The sequence below is a fragment of the Carettochelys insculpta genome, chromosome 8, assembly GCF_033958435.1.
Source record: "Carettochelys insculpta isolate YL-2023 chromosome 8, ASM3395843v1, whole genome shotgun sequence".
Classification (NCBI taxonomy): domain Eukaryota; kingdom Metazoa; phylum Chordata; order Testudines; family Carettochelyidae; genus Carettochelys; species Carettochelys insculpta.
The window spans coordinates 50192588-50212395 of NC_134144.1; the positions used below are offsets into that span (position 1 = coordinate 50192588).

A 19808-nucleotide genomic window follows, 5' to 3' on the forward strand; every position below is an offset into this window, starting at 1 on the left:
ATGTTCTTGGGGTTCACCCACCATTGCAGGGATCTGCGCACCTCTGTCGTGGGAGACACCACCCTGTGAACGGTGTGTGCTGCCAGTTTGTAGACGCTCGCCAGCCAGTGCGGCATGCTGTGCATGTGTAACCTGGCGTTTTGTACTACAAACTTCGCTGCTGCCATGTGGCCCAGCAGCTGTAAGCACGTCAGAACCAGCACCGTAGGGCTGAAGGTGATGACCTGCACAAGGGAACCGATGGCTCGAAAGCGTGTCTTTGGTAGATAAACCCTTGCTGTGATAGAATTTATACGTGCCCCTATGAACTCTATGTCCTGTGTGGGGTCTATCTTTGATTTTGCCAGATTGATGACCAGGCCCAGCGAAGAGAATGTGCCTGCTGTGATGCGTATCATGCGAAGTACCTCCTCCTTCGAGGCCCCTTTCAGTAGGCAGTCATCCAGATATGGGAATATAAACACCCTCTGTCTGTGCAGGTAGGCTGACACCACTGCCAAGGTCTTGGTGAAGACTCTGGGGGCAGAGGAGAGGCCGAACGGCAGAACCTTGTATTGAAAATGTTCTTTGCCTACCATAAACCGGAGAAAGCGTCTGTGAGCCGGGTGGATAGTTATGTGGAAATACGCGTCCTGTAAGTCGAGGGCTGCGAACCAATCTCCATCGTCCAGTGCCCTAAGTATAGAGGCGACTGTAATCATCCGAAAGCATTGCTTGCGCAGGTACCGGTTGAGGCCCCGAAGATCTAGGATGGGCCTTCAGCCTCCTGTCTTTTTCTCCATGAGGAAATATCTGGAGTAGAACCCTTTCCCTTGCAGTTGCTCCGGCACTCTTTCCACTGCCCCTATGAGTATGAGATGGTCTACCTCCTGCTTGAGTCTCGCTTCGTGGGAGGCATCCTTTAGGTGGGGCCTGGGTGGAGGTCGTGGCGCTGGGAGCGACTGGAAGGGGATCGCGTACCCTGTGGCTATGATCTCCAGTACCCATTTGTCTGTGGTGATCCTTTGCCACTGGTCGTAGAATGGTCGGAGGCGATGGTGGAATAATAGCTTCGGATGACATTGCACGATGGTAGTGATGGCGCAGCCCTAGATCTGTGTGTCAAACTTGTGGCCTTTGGCCCTGCCCCGAGGACGCACGGCTCTGTTGGGAACGTTGCCTGGGAGTTCTGTATTGCTGGTGCTGTTGATGTTGCCCTTGCTCGTAACCCCTTTGGTACTGGGGACGCTGTGGTTGGTACTGGTACCGTCTTTGCTGAGGGTAATACTTTTTCCTCCTGTATGGAGGGGTGTAAATCCCCAAGGTCCTAAGAGTAGCTCTTGAATCTTTACTGGAATGAAGGACCGAGTCGGTTGATTCAGCAAACAGCTTCTGTGTGTCAAAGGGGAGGTCGACGATCTTCGCCTGCAAATCCCTCGGGATACCCGATGTTTGGAGCCAGAACTCCCTGCGCGTGACCACTGCTGTAGCTGTTGAGCGTGCTGCCGTGTCCGCTACGTCTAGGGCGATCTGAACTCCCATCCTCGAGGCTGCGTAGCCTTCCTGCACGATGGCCTTGAGCACCGGCTTCTTGTCCTCTGGAAGCAAATCCATGAGGGAAGTCAACCTGGAGTAGTTGTCAAAATTATGGTTTGCTAGATGCGCTGTGTAATTCGCCATTCTCAACAGTAGGGTAGAGGAGGAGTAGACCTTTCTGCCGAACAACTCTAGTTTCTTGGCGTCTTTGTCCATTCCCCCTGTCTTGAACTGAGAAGTTCTCAACCTCTGTTGGAGACGATTCCACCACCAGAGAATTTGGTTGCAGGTGGCTGAACAGGAACTCCATGCCCTTCGCCGGGACGAAGTATTTCTTGTCCACTCTCTTGTTTACAGGCGGAATGGACGCAGGGGTCTGCCATATCGTGGTGGCAGACTCCATGATTGCTTCGTCGAGTGGTATAGCTATTTTGGAGGAGGCAGGAGGTCTCAGGTTTTTAAGGAGCTTATGGTGTTTCTCCTGCACCTCTGCTGTTTGGATGCCTTGCGTGAAGGCCACCCTTTTAAACAGCTCTTGGAACTGTTTGAGATCATCCGGAGGATGGACGTCCCCTGGGGCCGTGGCCTCGTCAGGGGAAGATAGCGAGGAACCACTAGGGTAAGCCTCTCTGGACCCCTCTGGGTCCTGTTGATGGTGATACATCCGCTCGCTGGAAGCTTGCGAGGGAAAATCTCGGGGTTCCAGAATCACCTCCCCTTGAGATGTCTGTGTCTCTGTCCCCGTTCGCGATTGCCCTCAGGGATATGGAACCGTCTGGGGGGATCTGTCCCTGGGAGTACGCCTATGGTGTCTATGCCCCGCATGATAGGGGCGACCATGGCAACACGGGCACTGCTCCTGAGATGGGGACCTGGACCACTCTCGAGGCACATACCTCCTGCGCCTGGGGGAGCGAGATCGTCTGGATAATTGAGATACTGGAGAGACTGACTTTTGGTCGTACTCCAAGGGTTCAAAGCCCAAAAAGGGCGAAGGTGGTCCGAGCCATGGTGAGGCTGGCTGTAGGAATGGGGATGGGGGCTCAGGATAGGCTGGGGGTGACCCCTGCCTTCTTGTTGGGGTCCGCAGCATGAGCGGAGGGCTCAGAGCGAGCAGCCCTGCAGCCCTGTCTGGAGAAGGGCTGCAGTGCCGGGTTTTCTGTGCCGCCGTTCCCCTCCCCTGCAGGGCTGGCTCCGCCCCCTTTTGCGTCCGGGATCTCGGCCCCGTTGTCTGTGCCGCACTCGGCACGCTCTGCTGCGCTGCCGCGCGGGAGGTCTCCCCCAGTGCCTGCAGGCTGCGTGCCTGCGTGCTCTGCACTGCCGGTTCCCCGGGCATCGGTGCAGCTGCTTGCCTGGCCGCCGCCCTGCCAGCGGTGCAGGGCGGCTGTTTGATTATCGGAGGCTCAGCCTCTGCCACGTACGTCTCCGCGCCGCCGCCGCTCAGCTCTAACTGCGGCTAGGGGCTGTGCGCTCCACCCGTCCCGCTCGCTGTGGCTGCCGGCAGGGATTGGGTTGGTGAGAGCTTCCTCCGTTTTTGCACTGACGGGGTGAGGGAGGCAGCTTGCCTTTTATGGGCCCCTGCGGGTCCCTCCTGCTGCGGCTGCTCCGGCACGTCTGGCTGGAGGGCCTTGTCGAAGAGCAGCATTTTGAGCCGCATCTCCCTGTCCTTCCTTGCTCTGGCTGTGAGCTTAGCGCAGAAGGAACATTTCTGGGTGACATGAGATTCCCCAAGGCACCTTATACACTGACTGTGCCCATCAGAGGCCGGCTTCGCTTCATGACAGGACTCACACTTTTTGAATCCTGAAGAGGACATTATGGTGAGTCTTTGAGATGTTAATAGGGTACTTAGCACCTTCTCTGTGCCTGTTCCCCTCTCTGACTCAGCCAGCCGCGGCAGGAAGGCCCAATGGCCCTACGTCCCCGGGCCTCCGGTGCTCCGCTTGTTACTAAGACTGGAAGCTTTACCCCTTCCTTTTTTTTTTTTTTTTGGAAAATAACAACAAGCTAACTTAATCTAAAAGACTGAAAACGAAACTCAAACACTTTAAGAACGTTAAATACGCTGACTCTGGCCGTAGCCTGAGCGGATTCCGTCTGCAGCCGATGGCGGTTAAAGAGGAACTGGCGGGGACTGGATCGCGCACGTGGCCGGGAGCGCACAAGGGAGGGTGCGCGCCGGCGCATGCGCGGTCCAGCAGAAACTGCTGGAAAGATCCGACCTGCGGCACCGGGGCAAGCCCGACACCTAACGTGGAGCACCCACGGGGACACTCGTAGAAGAACAACAGTATCAAGTTGCAATGGAGAAGGTCTAAGATGGATATTAGGACAATCTGTTTCACTAGGAAAGTAGTGAAACACTGGGATGGACTGCCTAGTGAGGCGGTGGAATCTCCATCCTTTGAGTTTTTAAGGCCAGGTTTCAGAAAATCATGGATGGAATGATTTAGTTGGGGTTAGTCCTGCTTTGAGAAGGGGGTTGGACTATACGACTCACAAGGTCTTTTCCAACTCTTATCTTCTGTGATTGATGTACATTACACATTGATATTTTTAATTTTTACCATAAACGCTGGTGGTGTTGCAAATTAAAATGATCATTTCTGCATTTAAGAAAACTCATACTGTTTATAAAAAAAATGGGTTGTATACTCTTTAAAGAAGGGTGGGGTATGTTTTAATGGTTGACTTCATGATTTCTGCATTTTTAAAAAATGGATACTCTTTACTAGATGAAATGGTTCATGTAAGCAAAAAGGAGGCTTTGGAGGGAGGAGTTAATTCACTTAAAAGCAACTCCACCTCTTAAAAAAAAAAAAAAGCCAGATAGCTCTTTGACCATTCTACCGATTATCCAACTGTTTCATTACCAGATCTAATTGCAAACAGGGCCAGATCAGATTCATGGGGCTCTACTGTAATTATATGACTCCTTTCAGCATGTATTTATTGTTTTAAAGACAAGAATTGTAAGCTTAAAGTGCTTTAAATTCCTGTTGAGATATGAACCAACACATAGCCATTCTGAGGGCAGTAAACAATAGTGAACTAAAAACTTGCTGACTTCTATATCCTTTTATAGTTGTCTAGGTGTTCCTCCCCTAAACTCAATTTACTTCTGCTCTTTTCTTCTTTAGTTTTGTTTCCTCTTCTCATATTTTACATCTCTTAAAATCTCTTACCTAGGTTTGTATAATCCCCTCTCCTCTAGTTTTGTGTAAGTTTTGAAAAAGTTAAAAAAAATTATACAACCAACTAATTTGAATGTACATTGATTATTATACTATATCATAAAAGCTTTGCATACGGCAGCCAGTCTGGTTACACTAAAAGTATCTGATATTAGGAAATTCTGAAAAGTTTGCCAGCAATGAGAAACTATATTGTTTTTATCTAAAGTTACCTTTTCCATACCAATGTTTTGCTGTGTGGGAAAAAAAATGCTTGTCACAAAGTCATACAGTATTTGTTCAGAATACTTTTGATTTTCTAATAGTCAATGAGTGTGTGTATTGGCATTTTCAAAGACTCTTTGTATGGTCAGAAAATGCATTTGTACAACCCCCAAAATTACAATGTTAAAATGACAAAGCCATAACCTGCAGAAAAATCAGGAATTCAGAAGATAGGTGCTCTGTTTCTGCAGCTCTCCTGAGCAACTCAGGACTAAAGCTAAGATCCTTTGCTCCTCCTAATAATTATAATGCAGCTGCTTCTTGTGTGGACTTCTGCAGGAGTTGAGCTTAGGCCTGGCAGAGCTGAGGTGCTCTACAGAAATGGTGCATTAGTCAGTGCTACCTAGAGTTTTGGTTCATCAGATTTAAAAAAAACCAGTATTGCAGTATTAGTTTTTTTTCCCTCTTTCCCGCTTTCCCCAGGACACACACACAGAAATGCAGTAAAGAAGAGGCAAATTATTTGGCTATGAACACACTAGAGCAGTTGGAAGCGGTCACTGTGTTTTTATGCTACCACTCTCCAGATTTTCCCCTATAAAACAGCTGTGCCTAGATTGCCACAGGTGTTGCCACATCACAGATGAAGGATATTTCAGAAACTTCCTATTGTCTGACAAGCCAAGTGTACTACTGATATCTAAGATACTTCCAGGAGTGAAAAGAAAGCTTCTTGCGAGGCAACAGGACCTCATGATTTTAAATTGTAAATGAATAAGCATTTGCTTACTTTCTGTTCCTTTTTCTGGCTCGGTTGTAGGCTTCCAGACCTTCTGTTAGTGTCTTCAATTTCTCGGGCTCCACCTGTGTAAAGATATGAACACCAAGCCACATTACCCAGACATTAAATTATTTAACACCACTTTTACTTTACTGTTGGATATGTAACTGCTTAGGCTATGAAGCCTAATTTTCACTGCATCCACAAAACATTTTTGTTACCCACCCAAAGAAGAATGTACTATGTTTACAATTTCTTTATACTCTCATACTACTAGTGATAAAATACAAGAAGATAAAACCATGGCACTGTCATAAAATATTAGAAGTGGGGGCTAAAATTAAAATGTTAATTTAAAAATCCAATTATTTTCGCTTCATAACATAAAGAGTATAAACACTGTCTTTGCCAGAGGATGTTATGAAGGTCAAGACTATAAGAGGGTTCAAAAAGGAACTAGATAAATTCATGCAGGATAGAACCAAAAATGGTTATTAATGAGGATGGGCTGGAATGGTGTTGGTAGCCTCTGTTTGTGAGAAGCTGGGAATGAGTAACGGAATGGTGGCTTGATTGCTGGTTCTGTTCACTCCTTCTGAGGTACCTTGAACCGACCACTTTTGAAAGACAAAAGACCTTTAGTCTGACCCAGTATGGCCATTCTTATATTCTTAATATTGTTGAAGTGTCACAAATCCCAATTTTGTCGGAACACAAATTTTACTTTTCTTGTTAGTTATGCCTCACAACAACCACATACTCTGTTATAACAAAATATTTTTCATATGTGCCATCAACCTTAAAAAAACTGGTTACATACCATTTGTAAATGTCGCTCTTTAAATGTGTTGTTTATTGCCATTCCATTCTAGGTGTGTGCACATCCACATCCACCATTATGGGAGATTTCTGCCTTAGCACTATTTGTAGGGTCAGCTGTGGCACCCTCTTGAATACTGTGGTCATGTATTGGTCTATTAGGTGCCATCAGTCCTATGGCCTCTTAGCTCCTTCCTGCTGGCAACTCTTACAGAGGACAGGAAGTGGGAAATGGAATGGACATAAGCAACACATCTCAAAGAGCAAGTTATGAAAGGTCAGGTAAACATTTTTATTCTCCAAGCGCTCGCTCATGTCGATTCCATTCTAGGTGACTCACACACCGCATCCATGGAGGTGGGGTTGGAGTTCATGGGTGTGCATCTTACACTACTACCAGTACCAGTATCATCTTGGGCCTGTTGGGTAAATGTGTAACAGGATGAGGATGCACAACCAGGTGGCAGCCTTACTGATATTCTGGATCGACACTTGGGCTAGGGAAGTTGTCAAAGAGGTGTGTGTCCTGGTTAAATGGGCTGTTACAACTGATAGAGGAGGCACCTTGGCCTAGTCACAGCAGCAGCAGCAGACACATGCAGTAATCCAAGATGGGATTCTCTAAGATGACACTGGACAACTTTTCATCATCTTGGCTGCTATGATGAAAACTCTGTTGACTTATGAAAAGGCTTTGATCCTCTCAATTGTACAAGGCTAGTGACATCCAACAGTGCAAATCTACATTCCTCCGCTGACTTATGAGGTTTAAGGAAGAGAAGAGGTGAGAAAGTCTGACTCATATCAAACCGTGAAACAACCATTGGTTGGGAGGCCCTACGCAACCGCAGTTGGACCTCATTCTCATAAAACACCACATTTGGCAATTCTGAGGTTAAGTGCCCTAAAACCAAGAAAGCGACTTCCCAGGAAATGAGAAGGAGGGAGAAGGAAGTCAGAGGCTTGGAGGGGAGCCCGTGAGCTGCAACAGTGCAAGGTTCATGCCCCATGGAGGAATGGGATCCTTGACATGAGGGCAGAGAAACTCTAAGGAACTTGAAGAACCTGGCAGTCATATCCTGGACGAAGACTGACAAGCCCTTGTGTGGAGGATGAAAACAAAAATGGACCTTAACAGATGAAAGGGATAAACCCCATAGTTTGAAATGCAGGAAGTAATCCAGGATTAACTGCAGTAAGGCCTTTTCAGGTCAAATACCTTTATCCAGAGGCCAGCAATTAAACATTTTCAATTTGGCTAGATAGGTTGCTCTCATAGAGGATTTTCAGCTGCCCAATAAGATGGCTTAATTTGCCTGCTCATCTGCATTCAACCATATGGTACCCAGGTGCACTGCTCTCTGGTTTTGATACAAAAGTCTGCCATTGTTCTGAGGCATTAGGTTCAGCTGGAGCAGTAGGTATCCTGGGGCACCACCAAGAGGTTCAAACAGCCAAACCAGCACTATGAGGATTATCTTCACTCTATTCTGCTTGATCTTCATTAGGACTTTGTGGATTAACAGCAATGGAAGGAAAGCATACAGCACAAGTCCTGACCATAGGAGTAGAGAAGCATCAAGCAGAGACATTGTCAGTCCCTCAAATCAAACAGAAAATGTGGCACTTCCTCTTCCATCTGGATATAAACAACTCCATCCAGGGAGTCCCCTGCCTCTGGAAGATGATGCTGACTACCCCTGGATGGAATGGCTACTTGTGGTGAGATGAGAGGGTCCTGCTGAGGCAATCAGCCAAGTGTTTCAACATGACCATCAAACAGGCCATTGTCTCTGCTCCCACGCAGGAGCCCCAGATGTGCTGGTCTTATAGGTTGATGGGGATTCACATCCTTTTGGTGAAGGGCTGAATAATAACTGTGGTTTGGACTACCATGGTGACCATGGAGGGATGGTGGAGGCATGCATCTGCCAGCTAACCCTTGAGACCAGTGTCTAGAGAGCAGGGATTCCCATCTGTCCCTTGACCAGTACTGTTGCAGTAAAGGTTGGTGCCATGATGGGGACCGATGCCTGGGTGTAGGCAAAGGGATCTGATCTCAGGTGGGAGGCTGGCTAACAGAGAGAATATAGGGAAGGAGAGCATGGTGTCAGGGACCTGTACCTTCTAGCTAGCAACTAAGGCTATGGAATGATACCAGTGATATGGGGACCAGTAGTGCAACTCTGCTCCTTGGGAGGTCCCATGTCTGACTTGCTCTTGGATTGCAGGGACTTAGAAACATCTGGTACCTGGTCTAGTGTCTGCAATGGTAGCAGGCTCACCAGGTCTTTGGCTATGTGGACCATTTCTGATGATGAAGGTCCCTGTGGTCTCTCATGGCACTCTGAGGGGTATCCCTTGCTGGGCCAGGAGTCTGACTATGACAGTAGCCCCCTGTAGCTCCAGGGTGGGCACACGGCCCAAACAAGATCCTTGCCCGGAGCCCTCATCCACTCCTTGGATGATATTGGAAACAGCATCTTCTGCTGCTGCTTCTTGGGTGCCTGTAAGGGGAAACACAGTGCCATGATGATCCCAGTGCCAGCAGGGAGCTCTGCACTGATGCTGAAGTGCTGTGAGAAGAATCTGGTGAGAAAGGCTCCAAAGTGGGGCCAAGTGTTACCTCAATTAGAAGGGCTCTTCGGTAAATGTTCTTCTACTTCCAGGTTCAGGGATGAAAGTTTTCAAAAATCCTGTATTTGTCCTTCACATGGGATCCTGCCAAGGTCTTCAGACTTTTTTTGGTGAGGAGAAGTCACTGATTAGCACTGGCTTATTGCATGGAGAATATGGCTTGAGCTCCTGAAGAAAGCTCAAGCTGGGACTAACGAGTAAAATAACAACTAATGCTTACTTAAATTGTAAGTATCAAGTATCTAAGAATTATACACAAAAGAAAATGAGCTATTAAGAACTGTTAATGCTCTTGCTATGCAAGACAAGGCACTTAGGCCAACCATCATGAGTGTTAAGAAAAAACTCAGAGGGCATAAGGCTGGCAACAACTAAAAACCCAAAACGAGTGTCACACTCAAGAGGGTGCCACACGAGGGCCATATGGATACTGCCAAGGTAAAAATTTCAGACAACTGTGAATGTGGGCATACACAAATCTACACTGTCATCAACATAAGCAAGCACTTGAAGAAGAACAGTATATTACCTCGTGCACTAATATTGTTAAACTTAAGTTTAAGTTCATAAGGTTCTCATTCAGAAAAGTAACAAGACCACCCATGGCACCTTATAGATTAACAGATATTTTGGAGCATAAGCTTTCATGGGCAAAGACACAATTTGTCAGATTTTCGTCTTTGCCCACGAAAGCTTATGCTCCAAAATATCTATTAGTCTATAAGGTGCCACAGGACTTCTTGTTTTTGCAGATAAAGACTAACATGACTACTCCTCTGATACTTTCAGAAAAGTAGTTAGGTAAATATTCAAGTCTATCCCCACCTAAAAAACATCACAAACATTTGATTAAGTCTCTTTAAAAATCAATGGGACTTAAGCACCGTGTTGAATTGGGTGCCAAAAGTTTTTGGTTTTTTTCTTTTAAAGATATCTACATTATTGCTTAAAGAAATACCACCACACCAAAAACATTAAATTTGGTGGCATACATATGACTCCCATTAAAATCAATTGAAATTATGTGTTCATAGCCACTACTGAATTTAAGTCACTGGATATAAAAATTGATACCACTTCACAGGTAATAATAATTGAAATAGTATTATTAATAATAATATATTTTCTAGAACTGCATATTTAAATAACCAAACAATAACTAATTATACTTTATAAGACTTTGCTTAGTAAAATAACCTCTCTGTTTAATTTACAAATATCTTAAACATCATTTCTGAAAATTAAACAGATTCATTTTCTTATTATCAATTGTTTGATGTTTTATATTTAATTTTAAAACGTGCTTCCCTTAAAATCTCTTTGTAATGTTTGTTGCATTAATGATAAATATAACAATTGTATGAATACATAAAGCACATTCAATCATGACAAAGAAATTAAGCAATGTTACGAATGATCTTGAAGACTTTGTTCTGAAAATTCAACATTTCCCTTCCAAAATAACCTAGCTGAATTACTAAAACAATTTAAATCCACAATGAAGCTGATTTTCAGAAATGCTAACCTGAAGTTAATGGGTGCTGCAAGGAGCTCATTACCATAAGACTAAATGTGACAATTTTTAGCCCAAGTATATCATTTCTTTAGCTTATATGCCTGAAAAATGAAATCTGAAAATATTGCAGCTCCAGAACATGACAAGATACAAATCATTATGGTGAGATCTGCATGTGAGGATCTTGTTTCCATGGAACACACTAAATTATGGAGTAAGAGAGACTGTGTACACTTTCAAATAAATAATTATTCCATAAAAAACCCTCGTTATTTTTTTCTTTTACTGTAAGACCCAATGTTCCATCAGGAAATGGCACCAGAGAATTCCATTCATAATCTAACTTTATAATAGTATAAATTTCTATATAAATGCACACAAATTTCTTAATTTTAGCTTGAAACATTAAAAAACTAACTCATTGGAGCAGTGAACAAAACAATTTCCACTACTTGCTACTACAAAAGGCACAAAACCTTTACTAGGGCAATCCAAGCCCTAGCAACACCAAAGCGGTTAACATGTAAGTAATACATTTACACTCAAAATGTTTAATAATGCTAATAAAAACAATGTTACTAAATATGAAGTTAACAAGCTCAAATTAACTATTTCAAACTAAATTTTATAAGACATTTGAAGAATTGCTATCTAAAAAATTAGCATTTTTCAGATTTAACACAGTTATGAGTACTACTGTATTTTGTCTAAGCCTTTACCTCCTAAAGCTTTACTAAATTATAAAGAAAAAATGGACGCTGAGAGATATGTATGTATAGTCAAGATGTACAAAACAGGTATACACAACTTTCTGTGAGCTGTATGCCTTATTTCTCCCAGTATGAATGCAAACTACTTCAGTGGTAAACTATTTTGTTAATAAGCATACTTATTCAGTTTAGTGACTGACCTGAACATGTAAGTAATAGTAATATATCTTATGCTAAATAGTTAATTGGAATTGATTCCTTACTGAGGGAGTTTCTTCCTGATAAATATTATAATGTGAAATCTATTACCTTTACCTTGAAACAACCATTTTAAATATATTAGCAAACAATATGTGCAAACTTTTCAGAAGTACTGAGAAAACAACTATTAACTCCAGTTGGAGCTCAGAAAGCTCAGCCCCTTTAAAAAGCAAACATTATGCATGCTTACGTGGAAAAGTACTTATGAAGGCAAAATCGAAGGTCAAACAGTTATGTACAAAGTTTTTAAGATATTCAATAAACTGAATTTCCTATAAAGGTCTCAAATAACATTTAAAAAACCTTTGCTCTTTTAGACTACCAGATACTTATTAGCTAAGAACTTGAAAGTAATCTCAAAGAGATTAAGTTACGGTAGCATTTAAGTAATAAGCAAGACAGGTTGATTGTTATCGTGGTATGTAGGCATAGACTATTACATAGTAATTTAAATTTTGAAAACAGTCTGAATTTTTTTCAATGCCACATGATATTAGATCTGTCCCATTTGAACTAACTATGTGGTTGATTACATCCTGCCTTAGTCAAACCCAAGGCAGAAACGCAAACCTACAGCCGAAAGGCACAAATCCTTTCAAATCCTGTTGCTGAGAGAGACAAACTTTCAAACTTGTCAAGAGTGTAAGTATCCAAGGCTGTGTCTACACTACCACCTTCCTTCAAAGGAAAGATGGTAATTAGGCTGTTGGGAATTTACTAATGAAGTGCTGCCATGCACAGGCAGCACTTCATTTAGCAAATTCCACCCCCCGGCCCCGTGGCAACTCTGAAGTTTTAAACTTCCATGTACTGGCACGCGTCTAGCCGCAGCGCACCCGCCAGTACTTCGAAGTGCTGGGGAAACTTCAAAGTCCCCTTACTCCTCAAAATTTTGTAAGTATCTTTCCAACATGCAAATTGTCATAAGGGAAAACAATGGTGTGTGAATGTGCCACAATAGTTCTGTCCAGGACAATGGATTTTCTATGTATGAGAATTACCTCTTCTGGCAGGTGTATCCGTAACCCCATACTGCAAAGCAGTTTCTTGCTGTTTTGGGATATGTCTACATGAGGAGATTAGGTTGAATTTATTAATGTCAATTTTTAGCACCCAATTTTGTGAAGTCAAGGGTGCATGTTCACACTGGTACATGAAGTCGATGGAGTATGTCCCATTAGGGTGGGCAGCTTTGACTTTGTCAGCAATGCACCATGGGTACTTACCTCAGTTCCTGCTGCCCCCTTGCATTGTGACTTACGCTCCCAATATCTGTTGGGACAAAACATACTGTGGGTAGTTCCGCATGTGTTGTCAGCCTCCCATAGTGCACTTCTCTCTTCCCCCCGCCTTGGAAAACAATGGCAAAAAGTGTATTTGTGCCCTTTTTTCACCGGGTACCCATGCAGACACCATTTCAAGGCTAGCATGGACCTCAGCCAGCTTCAAACTGTTGTGGCAAGAACCATGAGGATTTCACACATTATGCTTCGGTACGTACAGAGCCTAAGCAGTCATCATAGCAATGAAAATGCTGAGGAGGACATAGACATATCCAAATGGGAAACACTGGAGAAGAGGACCTGGCTGCACTTTGTATATAGTGTGTGGCAGACTGCTGCCTGTAGGCTGCAGGATCCCGCTAGAAGGCAGGTATACTGGGCCGTGGGCTAATGCTTTCCTGTTCCCTGAGTAAACCCAATTAGGGCAGGCAGCTGGCGCCTCATTAGGAGTGAGCCACAGCTGAGTTTGATCAGCACTCATGGTCAGCTGAGGCCCTGGACTCCCTATAAAAAAGATCCCCGCTTGGTAGCAGGAGGAAGGATTTGGAAGGTGCACCAGAGAGAAGGCTGGAGCAGCACACAGTAGAGTAGAGTAGAGCAGAGCAGAGCAGAGCAAGAAGATACCATGGGAAAATGTTGCGTGAAGTGGCCCAGGTGAGGCTGCTACACTGGGGAAGGGGTGAATGCCCTGCCAGCCACCTCTTGTCCTCTTAGGGATCCTGGGACAGAGTCCAGGGTAGAGGGTGGGTCTGGACGCCCCCCACCCTTCCCCAGAGGGTTACTCCACTGGAGCAGGTGAGGGCCTGCAAGGCGATTGGCTTTAACCTCCCCATTCTGGACTTGCCAATGATTAGGATGGCTTGCTAAGTAGAGACGCCTGCCTCTGGAAAGACCTGGGCAGATAAGGAGCCTCCATGAGTCTCTGAGGCACAACAGAGAACTGCCAGGAAGTGCAAGGACCCACAGGGGCTGACAGGGGAAATTGTCACAAGTGGAAAACTGATTCTGGTCCCATGAAACCAGTTTAAGCTGGTGGGACCATATTGCGAGGCAGGCTTGGGATGATCAGCAGTGGCTACAAAACTTCGACAGGCGTAAGGCCACTTTCACAGAACTTTGTGAACTGCTTTACCCAGCCCTGAGGAGCAGCAGTACCAAGAGACCTGCACTGACAGTTTAGAAGGGAGAGGCAATAGCTCTGTGGAAGCTTGCGATGCCAGACTGCTACCCATCAGTGGGCAATCAATTCTGAGTGAGTAAATCTAGAGTGGGGGCTGCTGTCTTCTAGGTAGCCAAGGCAATAAATACCCTTTTGCTAGGAAGGACAGTGGCTCTGGGAAATGTGCAGTACATAGTGGACAGTTTTGCCAGTGGGCTTCCCTAACTGAAGCAGTGTGATAGGGATGTGTTTTTCATCTATGCTACCAGATCATGCTGCCTCAGAGTACATACACCATAAGGCGTACTTCTCAAAAGGCGCTGCAAATGATCGTGGATCACAAGGGCTATTTCAAGAAGAATATGGGATGGCCAGGAAAGTGTACAACACACACATCTTTAGGAACTCTGGTCTGTCCAGAAAGCTGCAGAACACAACTTTCTTTCCAGACCAGAAAATTACCACTGGAGACATGGAGATGCCAATAGCGATCCTGGGAGATCTGGCTTACCTTTTGCTCCCTTGGCTCATGAAGCCATATACACAGGCAGCCTGCACCACTGTAAGAAACACTTCAACTACAGGCTGAGCAAGTGTAGAATGGTAGTAGAAGGTGCATTTGGCTGTTTAATATCCAGGTTCTGGAGCCTCCTGACGCATACCTCAGTGAAAGCAATATTACATTCATGGTGTCAGGCTGCTGTGTGCTCCATAACTTATGTGAGAGTACGGGGTAAAATTTCATGCCAGGCTGAAAGCTGAGGCAGATCACCTGACCACTAATTATGAGCAACCAGACACTAGGGCAATAAGGAGAGCATAGCAAGGGGCACTGCTAATCAAGGACGCTTTGAAAAACAGGTTTATGAATGACCAGACAGCAACATGTGAGTCAGGTCTGTTGCTGTTAAGGAGGTGCTCCTTGTATGATGCGTGCTGGCCTGTAAACCTCCACTCTCCCCTCTCTGTGCAACACAAGCAAAAAAGACTGGTTTTGAAAGGTCATGCATTTTTATTCAGAGAACAAAATGAAGCACTTGGTAAAGGAGTTCATGGCAGGGGCTTCAGAATCAGACAAGCAGGGTCAAGAGGCATTTTGCAATCAGAGGTTGGGATACATCAGCCTTCTACTCTGAGAAACAGCTCGGGGGATTGAATGGAAGGCTGTCCTTGACTCTCCTCTGCCATCTGCATTCCCGAGGGCTGGGGTTGGGGAAAGAGTATGGAACACGGTGAGGAGGCATGTGGTTTAGTATGGACTGCAGTGGGACTCTATGCTCGTCTACCAGGCACCTCAGGAGCTCTGTTTGCTGCACCATGAGCTTCAACATCTCCTTCTGCGTCTGGACTTGACTCTCCGAGTGCTCTCCTCTCCTCCTGAATGGCTGTCCTCCATGCATTTAACTGTATCCTGCCTGTGAGGGTGGCTTGTATTTGCTAAAGGAGCATATCTTCCCATGTTAGTTTTCTCCTTCAGATCTGTGCCAGTCCACCAGTCGGAAGGAGGTGGGAGAAGTGGTAGTCTATGATTCCACTGTTGAGCACACTGCAACAAAACATAAGAGAAGGCCAGACATTAGGGAAATACATTTACTGTAGATGAGATAATTTCATGAAGTAATTTAATGAAAGATTGTCTGTGGCAAAACAGTAGGGATGGGTTAAGTACAAAGTTTTCTTTCTAGGCATCCTTTGTGTAGCAGGTACTACACAGAGATCTTAAGGGACCTGCTTAACTCAGTTTGCTTCCTGCCATGGTTAAGGCACAGACTGGGGGCATGCTTTCAAGCCATGTCTGGGACCAATGATTCCTAAAGCAGTTTCTGCATCTGTGAACACTGCAAGGGGTAGGGTAGGAATGGTGGCTTTCGGGGCTGTGGCTGTTGCCATTGTTTTGTACTCGTCCCACCTTCCCTTGTCAGGTTGGGACATCGAAAGTTTCTCTTTCCCGAAAAGCCCACGGAAGTGAGGGGTGGTGCAAGGCATGGCAGTGCAGCTTGTTCTAGCAGAACTCTGCCTTTTGCAGTCACCATATGCTTCCCCTACCCAATTTGCTGGGACAGTGAAAGTTTCCCTTGCCCTAAGGGCCCATGGAAGGGCAGGAATGAGGCATGGCAGTGCAGATTGTTATATCGCTCTTGGGGCTAGGTGGCTCTTGTGGTCGCTGTGGGCTTCCCCAACACTTTGGTTGGGATAGTAAAAGTTTTCCTTCCCCCAAAAGCCTGGGTAAGGGAAGGGAGAAGAATGGGCCAAATATGGTGGTGTGGCTTGTGCTATCACAGCTTAATGCCCTTAAGTTACATATACTTCCTCTAGGTTGCAATGCAAGATATCAGACTCCTTAGAATAACACACATTGATAAGGAACAGATACTGACGTGGACAGAAGGCTGGCTGGAATGCTGGACTATTTTGTGCTGCAATGAGGCCAGATTATTTACCGCTGGCTTTGTGTGGAAAGGTGTCCTGTCATGCAGGTTGGAATAAGGAAGGCCTCACCAGAACCTTCATAAAGAGGATTAAAGAGTACCTGTCTGAGAATTTTCTGGTGATGTTCAGGGAGGACTGCTGCTCCAGACATGTTAACAACGTGTTCTGAGGGCCCTGGGCTGTGTAGGTACAGTGCCCATCAAAGATCACACCCAACTTCTTTCACTCACTTATAGCATGGCTAAAAATGAGAACTCACCAGAGGTGTGCTCCCTGCCATCAGGGTCTGTCAGTGAAATATCCTGGGAGGAGGGGATGAAATCCAAAGTTAGAAAAAGCTCCTGGCTGTTGTTGAGATCAGCTGCTCTGTTCAGCTGCCGACCACTGTTTTCCTCCTGCTCATCCCCATCCACCATGTCTTCCCCAGTGTTGCTAGAAGCAGCCTGAGGAAGCCAAAGATTCTCTGGGGACAGCAGTTGGGTCACTCCCTAGAATCCCAGGCAGTTGCTTTTAGAAGTGACATGTTTGCAGTGACGATCTGGAATGTCCCTTTACTTCCTTTGTCTTCTGGTACACATGCCTGAGCTCCTTTATTTTCATGTGGAACTGGTGTATCCTTTTTGAAGTATGCCCTGTGAGATCTTGGTATAAATGTCTGCATTCTTTGTTTGCTTCGTAGTTCTGCCAACACAGCTTCCCACACCCCCATCAATAAGGTCATGGATCTCCTGCACGCTCCATACTGGAGCTTGTCTGCAACCCTGGAAATTCATCGCCAAATGTGTTGCTGAGACGTGGTGCCTGCTCTGCTCACCATGCTGGCTAAAAGAGAAATAAAATTCAAACTTTCCTGAGACACTTCCTGCACACTTGGGCCGCGTCTACACTAGCCCCAAACTTCGAAATGGCCACGCAAATGGCCATTTCGAAGTTTACTAATGAAGCGCTGAAATGCATATTCAGCGCTTCATTAGTGTGCGGGCGGCTGCGGCACTTCGAAATTGACGCGCCTCGTCACCGTGCGGCTCATCCCGACGGGGCTCCTTTTCGAAAGGACCCCACCTACTTCGAAGTCCCCTTATTCCCATCTGCTCAGAGGAATAAGGGGACTTCAAAGAAGGCGGGGTCCTTTCGAAAAGGAACCCCGTCGGGACGAGCCGCGTGGCAGCGAGGCGCGTCAAATTCGAAGTGCCGCGGCTGCCCGCACGCTAATGAAGCGCTGACTATGCATTTCAGCGCTTCATTAGTAAACTTCGAAATGGCCATTTGCGTGGCCATTTCGAAGTTTGGGGCTAGTGTAGATGTAGCCTTGGAGAGCAATGGAGCTGAAAGTGCTGGCCTGAGTGGTCACACTGTGGCACCGGGGGACACCTTCAGGAGGCCAAGGACATTCAATTTCACAATTCTCCATCTGCACTACTGTAAAACTGACCATGCAAGATTGAATTTGGTGCTACTCCTCACAAATAGCAGGGAGTACCAAAAGTGACCTTAAGAGCCCTTAAAGTCAGCAGAATAAGCCCTGCAGTGCAGACCGATTGCTTAATAAAATCAATCTAAGTCAGCTAAGTTCGACCTAACATCCTAGTGTAGACCAGGCCTCAGTGATCTTGATGTTACTCATAAGGTGAAAGGAAAAATTTTAAATTGCATACTCAACCTTATTTACACCATTACTGCATCATGAGACAGAAAGCAGTACTGTATTTTCAGGTGGATTTCTCAGCAAAGATTTCAATCTTTTCTCATTCTTCCTCCTTACTGTTGACATCTTTTTCTTTCTACTTTGCTTATTTTTCTCAAATGCTAGTAACCTATCCTACATTCCCCATTTCCTCCATTTAGGTGCTTTACCGTGCACGCTGCACTTTCCTCACTTTGCTCATTAATCTTGAAGGTGCCCAAAACTAAACAACAGAAAACCTCAGCTTAACATTGATTCTCTCCAGTTCTATTTGAACAGAAAGAGATGGAAAATTGCCACTCCCTGTGTATACCTTTAAAGTAGTAAAATGCTATTGTAAATGGAAGGCAAAGTGAAAACAAGCATTTGCTATGCAATATCCAACTTGACAACACAGCAAAAAGAGAAGTTACTCACCTGTAGTAACGATGGTTCTTCGAGATGTGTCCCCGTGGGTGCGCCACAATAGGTGTCGGGCTTGCCCGGCGCTGCAGATCGGAAATCTTCCAGCAGTTTCTCCTGGATCGCACATGTGCCAGCGTGCCCTGCTCCCCGCACGCCCCCGGCCACGTGCGCGATCCAATCCCCGCCAGTTCCTTGACCAACCACCTCGAATGCTCCTGAAAAACACTAGACAGAGATCCGAAGCAGGGAGGATGGGCGGGTGATGGAGCACCCACAGGGACACATCTCGAAGAACCATCGTTACTACAGGTGAGTAACCTCTTTCTTCTTCGAGTGGTGCCCGTGGGTGCTCCACAATAGGTGACTACCCAGCAGTAACCCAAGTAAGGAGGTGGGTACTTGGTTTATGTACAGCTTGCCCCCGAGAGGACTGCTGTCGACAGACGGGTATCCTCTTCGAATACCCGACGTAGGGCATAATGCTTGGCGAAGGTGTCGTAGGATGACGAGGTTGCCGCTCTACAGATGTGTTTTAACGCGATGCCCTTGAAGAAGGCTGTTGACGCTGCCACCGCCCTGGTGGAGTGAGCCCTGGGCAGGGCCAGCAAAGGAGTCTTTCGAAGCTCGTAGCACATTTTTATACAGGACACAATGTGCTTTGAGATTCTCTGTGAAGAGAGACCTTCTCCTTTTGACCCGGGAGCGAGAGAGACTAGAAGCCTGTCCGTTTTCCAGAAGGACTTAGTTCTGTCTATGTAGAAGGCCAATGCCCTCCTCACATCCAGGAGATGCAAGTGTGCCTCCTTGCTGGAGCTGTGAGGCTTCGGGTAAAATGAGGGTAAAACTATTGGTTCGTTACGATGGAACTCCGAAGAAACTTTTGGAACAAAGGCTGGGTGCAACCTTAAGATTACCGCCTCCTTTGAGAATACTGTGCAGGGCGGTGTTGCCATCACTGCTGCGAGCCCGCTCACCCTGAGGGCTGACGTAATTGCGAGGAGGAAGGTTGTTTTCATCGTAAGGAGACGTATGGGAACTGTGGCTCATGGTTCGAAAGGTGGACCCGATAGCGTGCTGAACACCAAGTCCAAATTCCACGATGGTGGAAGCGGTTTCCGAGGAGGGTACAGGTTTACCAGCCCCTTCAAGAACCTTGTAACGATAGGATGGGCGAATACAGTGGGCCCTTCCTCTGTATGCTGAAAGGCTG

The 19808-nt window shown here is 45.9% G+C and overlaps 1 protein-coding gene across 10 annotated transcripts in view; it reads right to left on the bottom strand.

The window, feature by feature from the left end:
- Nucleotides 1-19808, bottom strand: part of MBD5 (methyl-CpG binding domain protein 5) — a 253948-nt gene that overhangs the window by 30286 nt on the left and 203854 nt on the right. For 9 of the 10 annotated variants that reach the window (XM_075001486.1, XM_075001482.1, XM_075001479.1 and 6 more), the window contains one exon: nt 5704-5777. In XM_075001486.1, coding sequence (XP_074857587.1) covers nt 5704-5777 — 74 coding nt within the window. Of the gene's footprint in view, nt 1-5703; nt 5778-15206; nt 15626-19808 lie in introns of those variants that run through there. The other variant, XM_075001483.1, reaches the window with a different exon arrangement.